Here is an 8,838-nt window from a genome sequence, read left to right on the forward strand (position 1 = left end):
TGGAGGAAATTAATGTTGTCTGGTCCTGGTTGTAGTTTCTTCTCTGCTTGGACACCACCTGCATATATTGTTGTTTTGTGAATGTATCTTCAATGCTTCACAATTATCTAATACAGTAGAGTACAGTACAGTAATCAGTTTTGTGGTTATTGACCCTTTTTTGGAGTTTGTGTTTGAATCCTCATTCTGGAGATGTTAAGGAGTCCCATTGGAATAGATTAACAGTGCTTTCAGGTTTAACGACCTTAACAGGGATCTGATGCAAAAGGTATGTCCAAGATAGTCTCCTTGTCATGGGTGTTACTGTGGTTTGAGGTAAAGTTTGTGCTTCTAACCTTGATGTGGCACTGTTTCTAATGTGGGGTTACTTGGAGATGGAACATAATGCTTGATCTGACTATTATTTTGTTGATCTTGGTATTGCAGTGATTTGTTATGAAACATGAGCTATATTTATTAACTGTTTGTGGGAACTCTGACATCCTTACAGGCTGCAATTTTGGGGGGATGGTTATGTGTGAGTTAAGCTGTGGCAGTATGGTAAGGATGTTATTGCTTTCTCAACTTTTGTAATCTTAGATGAATCACTGTCTATCCCTTGGGTAGTATTTCCACTCCTTGAGAGTTTCTGTTGGAGTCTTCATTGTAAAGTAGTATCTTGTTTTGCCTTTACTTTGGGATACTTTTCCCAGAAGTAAGTACAGTCGACCCTCGTTAAAGCGGACTAACAGGGGGGAAGGGTGTCAGTTTTAGCCGATTGTCCGAATTAACCGATTTAGGTTTACTATTGCATAGGCCTACGTATATGATATTGGAAATACAGTACCGTATATACACTGTACGCTGAACATGATACACAGTAAAAAAAATGCAGGAAATACTGTAAACATCATATAACTAGCTATATAACACATTACAATATGTAAAAATAGAAAAGTTAATACCGTAAATTGTTAATTTCATTTACCTTTGGTAGATGACAGATGAGCTTGATGTGGTGGAGGTGGGGGGGGGTAGAGGTGATAACTTGTCATTCGGAGTCAGTAGAGCTATGATGCTCCTCTGGTCCTTGTACCCCACTCGTAGAAGGCCAAGGTGACTGAGGATGGCCTGAGTCAGCAGCAGGAGGGTCATCAATATCGTCAGCAGGCTCAACAGCTGCAGCAGGGTTGGGACGAACTGGCTTGAAGAATGAGCCGAGTTTCAGTTGTTTACCTTGATGATGCTGTTTCTGGATAATGAGTTCCCTAAAGGCTCTAATATGTTGATTGTAATGCTGAACATAAGTTTCTGCTGACAATTCAATGTATGAAATGACATTATCAATGGATTCTCGTACAACAGAGAGTTTGGGTTTCTTGGGCATTGGTTCCTCGTCTTCCTCATCTTTACTATCACTGCTGTCACCAACGAGAACTTCGTCCGCTATTTCTTCTGTTAAGACTTGGTATCCAGGGTCACCTCTTCTAGCCAGTTTCTGATGTCGTCTTCTGTGACATCATTTTTGCCCGCCCTCTGAAGGATACGATGAAAGTCCCTTGCCTCGAATCCTTTGAAACCATATTCTACCTACACATTGTACAGAAGTTTTTTCCAAGCATTGGCTAGAGTGGTAGTCTTCAGTGCCTTCCATGAAGCTGCAAAGTTGAATATTGCAGACTTAAGGTTGTAGTTCTTGACGTTATTAACAGTTCTTTGTCCTCGTGTGTCTTCCGTAAGATCTTCCTCTTCTTCGTCCAGATATCTTCGTTGGTATATTCTCTTGCAGGCTACAATTATACCCTGATCCATTGGCTGGATCATGGAGGTAACATTGGGTGGCAAGAAGATGCTTCTTATTTTACCATCATTACTGACAAGCTTATCAGCACCTGGGTGAGCAGGTGCGTTGTCCAAAATTAGTAGCGCCTTCACCTCAGCAGTAGGAAGTTTGAGGACATCTTCTTGATATTTTCGCACTGCAGGAATGAAATGCGAGAAAAACCAATCATTAAAGATTTGCATGTTGAACCACGATTTCTTGGAGTGGTAATAATGCGCTGGTAGATGGTGCATTATGTCTTTCAAAACTCGCGGGCGTGCTGACCTCCCCACCACCACTAACTTTAAACGGTGCATACCGTCTGCGTTCGCGCAACACAATGCCGAAAATTGTTCCTTACTTAATTTACGACCAGGTGAGGAGGCTTCATTCTTGAAAGCTTGGGTATTCCGGGGTAGGGACCGCCAATACAACCCAGTTTCATCCCCATTATAGACTTGGGAAATCAGGAGCCCTTCACTCTTAATTAAGTCATTTAGCCTCTTCCTGAATGGTTCGATGTCCTCGGTGGGTGCGCTACCAGCTTCACCATGGGTAATTTTATTACACATTCCATGGCAATTTCTAAATCGTCATAACCACCCGTCACTAGCTTCGAAATTCTCAATGCCCATATGACTTGCCAGCTTAGCAGCAGCAGCTTGAATTTCTACACCATGGACGACATTACCACAGGATCGTTGCTGCATAAACCACTTCGTCACTGCTTCCTCAAGATTTGTATCTTTCGCCACTCTCATACGCTTCCTTGCACCAACAGATGATGATTTAGAATTTGCATCAACAGTATATTTCAAAGAAAATGCAGTGAGTTTGTCCTTAGCCTTGCGTATGTCCGAAACTGTTTGCTTTTTAACACCATACTCGTCACAAACTCTAGCCACCGAAGCACCAGCCTCTAACTTCCTTATAAGTTCCAGTTTCTGGTTCACAGAAAGGGTCACATGCTTCCTCTTCGGCGTATTACTCCCCCTTGAAGGCATGATGTAAAATATAAGGCTGAAAGATCCCTAATCACTGAAATATCAACGAAAATTGCAGGGTAACACAACACTGTTACTCGAATATGGCACTAAAAGTCAACAATGACTGGCGGTCTGGTGCGCGCAAGCCATCTATCGGACAATCCCAGAACCAGAAATTTGACACGGACAGTCCCTCGCTTATCTCAGATTTCGTCTGGTTTATCTGATATCTGGATTAAAGGGGTCCGTTTTAACGAGACTTGGTGATTCAGTTTTTGGGGTCATTGTCCCTGTCCTTATTTTGGCTCCTAATAATGGGTAATCTTTCCAAGAACTTTCTTCTTATATGTGGTTGCCCTTGGAAATGTTTTTGAATTGCCTCTCTTAATATATATCCCACTGACACAAGAGATACACGGTTTCTTATGGACTGTTAAGGAAGTCGATGGGGAGTACTAATTGAACAGTGAAATATTTTGAAGAGGTTTACTTGTTAGTCTTACCTGACCCCTTCCCTTTAAATTTTCTGTGTATGTTCAGATATTATTTAGTTAGTAAATATTTATTTTCTTTCTACTGCATTGTCACAAGGGCTTCCACAAATGTTAGTTCTGCGACATAGTCTTTGATCTTGTTACCTGGTTGACTTTTGTTGTACTCTTAAATTATGTGATGAAAGTATAGGGGTGCTTATAGTTCCTGGACAAGTGAGACATTTTATGTGTGTATTTCATCCTTGTCTTAATAGATTCATGATGTTTTAAGATAGTGGTCTACTGTTCTGAGTGTGGTAAGCTGGATGGTATCTTCTCCTTTCCGATAGTGGGTTTTGCCTGGATCTTTTCTGTCTTTTTATTTGAGATTAGTTAAAGTGTGAGGCAGCTTGTATTTTCTTCTCTCTAGAGTAGGTGGTGTTCTTGATTAGATGTTGAATATAAATACAGTAGTACCCCGCTTAATGCGGTCAATAAAACCCACAGGGTACCGTGTTAAGTGAAAACCGCACTAAGTGAACAACAGAACATATGGGATTAATTCCAATAGAAACTGGCCCTATCCCCAAACTCCACTTTTTCCGACACAATACCTATGTTCTAGTAAAAATAACATCTTAATTTTATGATGGTACATGCACACAATTAATACTTAAGAGAAATAGAGAAATACAGTCGCCAAGTTAATGTCCATTCAAATAATGGACTCAACTCCCTCCCCCTCTTCTCACACTACTCTGCTGGCTCTTCCCTCTCTGAGAAATTTTTGGGGGAAAACCACTAAATTTTAATAAATAATACCTCAAACTAAAGGTAGGATAATACAATTGACATTGCTGGATTCCTTGTAAGACCAGGAATATTTTGAATATAAATGTCATATATTTTGCACAAAAGATAACATATTTACTCAGAGTAAACATTATATCTAAAATTTGTATGTCTAATGCAAAATCTATGATGTTTATATTCAAAATGATCACCAAATTGTAAGAATTCCAGTAATGTAAATTATATTCTGGCCGGGTAATTTGTATGAATTTTATGAGCTAAAACAGGCAGTCAGGCAGGGTGGCGGGTGGGGCGAATCTAAAAATAGCTCTCGAGCCGGACACTCACCGCGTATACGTGGAAAAACCCGCGTTAAGTGAAAGTTTGGCTCTGGCGAGGCACCACGTATACCGTAAAACGCACTAAGCGAAACCGCGTTAAGTGGGGTAATACTGTACTGGGTTGATTCTGAAAGACCTTTTTATGACTGAGCCAGTAGGCTGATGACTCAGACACCCTCCTCTCAGCTGGCAGTGAATGAGTGAACCATCCAAGACAGCTGGCCAATTTGTCTTGGTGAGTCACATGCCAGGTTGATGGCATAATTTGTTAGCCTTCACAGCCTCTATTGTGCCCCCACCCATGGTCTCTTTTAAGGCCCAGCTTGTGAGGGGAAGGTAAATTGACCATTACATTAGTACCCTTCACTCTTATGTTGGGTTTATTAACTCTGATGATGGTGGTTTGCACTTTACTCAATTTATCAAGCTAAAAACTTAGCTTGAAACTTAGTCTTAAAAATGGATTTCAGGATCAATCGTGCAGTCTAACCTGTATAATTTACATGTACTGTATGAGGCTCACACACCATTCCATCTTTTTTTTACTGCTCATGGCTGCTCATCACTATGAAATTTGTTACAGATGAGAAAATGCCAGAGCCTCCGCCGCCTCCTGCACCACACCCTCATCGTGGTGGGTCGACAGGAAATTCCACTGTTGTAGAAAATGGAAGTTCGTCGTCCACTCCAAATCAAATGCCAGCTGTTTCCCCAAGCCATGTCCTTGGGCACCTGCACTCACCTCAGTATACTCCAGGTAGGCATTTTTGTGACCAATTTTTCTTGCAGGATATTTAAAAGGCCATGGAAAACTTTTCTGTATTTGCTTTACAACATTAATTTTTGTTGTTGAAAATTGAATTATAAGATGAGTTTCTAAAGCATGGACTGTCAGAGGAAATTGTCTTCAAGCTCAATATGAGGGACAATTTAAGTTGACAAAACATTCCACACAAAAAGCTGTTACTGGTATATAATCCATCACCAAGTGTTGGGTGTGATATATTTATCTGGTAGAACAAGTACTATTTCAGATATGGCGACACAAAAATTTAATATTGAAATATAAAAGCCAGTGGTCACCAACCCTCAGATATGAGGATGATACTGTGATTGATTGATTGATTTAGTAAAGACGACTGCCTCCAGTTAGACTGTTGGGAGCTGATCATATAATCACCCACCACCCCATCACAACTATTGTCCTTAAAACTGAGATTAGTGGCAACAGTTGCCTTCTAGAGGCAGGATGTTTAAAACCCAGTCATAGCTTTTATTTATACTGTTTTATAAAGTCTGTTTATATATTTATACAGCATTTTAGAGTTGGTATATTAGCAGGTGTGACCTTGCACTAGAGTTTGTGATGCTCACTCCCACAGACAAGTACTTCTGGCCACATTTTGTGTATTTTTGTGATATGAGGCTTAGGACTTGCTATGTTTGTGTAGCTGGATTGTGGTATCAGGAAAGTCATGTGTTGGTCACTGGCAAGTTGTAAATACAGTAGAACCCCGATTTACGCGGTCAATTGAACCCATGGGGTACCGCGGAAAGTGAAAACCTCGTAAAGTGAACAACAGAACATATGGGATTAATTCCAATAGAGACTGGCCTGACCCCCAAACTCCACTTTTTCAGACACAATACCTATGTTGTAGTAAAAATTACATCTTAATTTTATGATGGTATGCACACACAATTAATAATTAAGAGAAATATCAATAATATTAGTTTTTTTAACACTTATATTAGTAGAGAAGATGGCTGGGCACACAGGGATGGGGGGTTGGTTCCGAGGCAGAGGGCAGATTATTGGCCCTCACCTGTATCACTTGTATCAATTGTATCACTATCCACCACATAGGCTTGCAGGGCCTCTTTGTCAAACCCCTCAAAGTCCATATAAGTTCATATCCTCACTATCACTATCACTGACTTAGGCCGGCTGTGGTGGGTGGCGGGTGAAGAACTCGGTAATGTTTTGATGACTGGGCGACCTTGTGCACATCCTGCCCGCGCCACTTCCCGCGTATATGAGTAGATGCACCGCGGAAAGTGAAAGTTCGGTTCTGGCGAGGCACTGCGTAAATGAGAAATCGCGGAAAGTAAAACCGCGTAAAGCGGAGTAATACTGTATTAGGAAGAAGTAGAGCCTGAATATTGTATCCCCTGTTGCTGTACTGTAACCAAAGGGATAGTATGTGCTTATTTATGATTTTCATTGTTAAATCATACTTACGGTAAATTGCGACGTATAAATCGACCAAGATTTTTAGTTCAAAATTCAGTTTTAGTTCTATACTCGCCGTATTTGTTGACTTCCCAAGGCCCAAACATAGGCGAAAGTGTGTAATAAGGCCATGCCACTTTCATTAAGACACTTACTGTAATACCTTTCAATAGTTGATATATATATAAAATCGTTCATACAAAAAGGGAAGTGGGCCACAGGATTTAAGTAGGACAGCAAGCAACCGCTAAAAATCTTCAGTAAGTTATCTTCGTAAGAACTCTGGTAAACACCAAGCCAAAATCAGCACCTCCAATAAAATATTAATTGTTTACACAGCATACCAGTATAGCACCTCGATACAGTGGTCCCTCGGTTAACGAGCACAATTCGTTCCGGAAGGTTGCTCATTAACTGAAAAATTTGTTAACCTAAACCATTGTTTCAATGGGTTTTTGGGTAATTGGTTCCAGCTCACCAAAAATTACATACAAACTAAAAATAAATGCATTAAAGTACACTTATTTTGAGGTGTGCATGTAGAAGGCTCCTGGTTGATGATAATGGGAATTAGAATGGGGGTGGAAGAGAAGGGAGAAGAGAATGCATTGGGGTGGAAGAGAAGTCGCCCCATGCCGCCATTTCACCCATAAAATTTTAGTTCACTTGGTGTAATTCAAGATTATTTTCTTTAAATCAACACTGTACTGCATTATATATTGTCAATATGTAAAATATATTTCAGTTTGACCAATTATTTGACTGGAAACACAGAAAAAACGCATTTATGTTGAAGAGTCTCAAACAAGATGTTCCTTCTTCTGAACCTGTAAACAAACTGACGCCAAGCTTGGTGTGTTGAGTGGATGTTTGGCGCGCAAATAACTAGCTTCCTGTACTTCAATTATGTTCAATAATTGTTAAAATGACTAAAAAATTTAATATAAAACTTTTAAAATTATTGAATTGTACAGCCTTCTTGATATTTACTAAAATGGTAAGGAATTTAAGCCCTAAAACTGATTACTGTATTGCCTGACTAATACAACAGCTGGTGGGCAGCCAAATGCAGGCGAAAACATGTTGGGGGAAAAATTCGTAAGGAATTCGTTAACCGAGGGTTTGCTCGTTAACCGAAGTGAAGAATCTTATGGAAGGTAAATCGTTAACCGAGGCGCTCGTTAACTGAGGGATCACTGTAATACCTCTATAAATGGTATGATAGAACATTATGGTACACCTGGCTTACGATCAGCCATTTGCATCAGCTGTTGTAAACAAACTGCCAGTGGCGCCACCAACACCAAGCAGCCAGCTGCGAAACTATGGGGTTCGTTACACTATCGGCAGCATGGCTTAGACTTAAACTGTCATCCGCTGCAGTACTGTTGTTTGAAGAGTTTGCAAACGCAATAACTTTCAGCTTGAAACTTGCGTCATATTTCATCCATTTGGAGATAAGATATTTTTAACTGTTGTCAGGTTGGTGTGAGGGTAATGAGTGGATGCCAGCAAGAGCATAAAGCCAGGATGGTTTAGTAAATTGCCATGTAGGCTTGTTCAGTGTATGGGGGGTTAACATCTGTGCTTCAACCTCTTAATGTAAGCTTAAATAAGCCATTTAAGGACAATATTCATTCTGAGTGGAATAAATGGATGGTTGAGGGAGAAAAGTCATTCACAAAGGGGGGTAATATGCGTGCTCCACCACTGGATGTGTTGTGCAAATTTGTAATAAAGTCTTGGGAAGCTGTTCGTGTAGAAACTGTCGTAAAATTGTTAAAAAATGTGGGATTTCAAATGCAATGGATGGGGAGGAAGATGATTTGTTGTGGCAAGACAGTGACGAGGAGGAGGATGACAGCAAAAATAATGAAGACCAAGTCGGAAGTTCCAGTGATTCTGACCCATATGCAGACCTCTTTATGTTAGACGATGAACAGCCAGCAGACTTTGAAGGATTTTAAAATGTGATCATACATGATTTTATTGTCAATAAAATATAACTGAAGTAAAATTAATCTTGAAGTTAAAGTTTTAACTTTTTGTCTTAGAGTTAAGGTTTCAATTACGGAGTTATTGTGTGTATATTCAATAAACTGCCATTATGTATCATTAAACTGTCATTACCCCTGTAGTGTATGTGAACTCACAATCTATAGCGCTATTATAAAATTGCGCAGATGGCACCCATATCGTAGTACCAGGTAGT

General features: G+C 40.0%; 1 protein-coding gene across 1 annotated transcript in view; it reads left to right on the plus strand.

Moving 5' to 3' along the window:
• Nucleotides 1–5,150, plus strand: part of LOC121854749 — a gene marked incomplete at its 3' end in the record, with an annotated part of 94,971 nt that extends 89,821 nt beyond the window's left edge. Inside the window, 1 exon segment of the mRNA XM_042349488.1 lies at nt 4,977–5,150. Within this exon segment, the coding sequence (XP_042205422.1) occupies nt 4,977–5,150 (174 nt within the window).
• Nucleotides 5,151–8,838: the final 3,688 nt, after the last annotated feature.

The sequence above is a fragment of the Homarus americanus genome, unplaced genomic scaffold (genome assembly GCF_018991925.1).
Source record: "Homarus americanus isolate GMGI-L3 unplaced genomic scaffold, GMGI_Hamer_2.0 scaffold53233, whole genome shotgun sequence".
Classification (NCBI taxonomy): Eukaryota; Metazoa; Arthropoda; class Malacostraca; order Decapoda; family Nephropidae; genus Homarus; species Homarus americanus.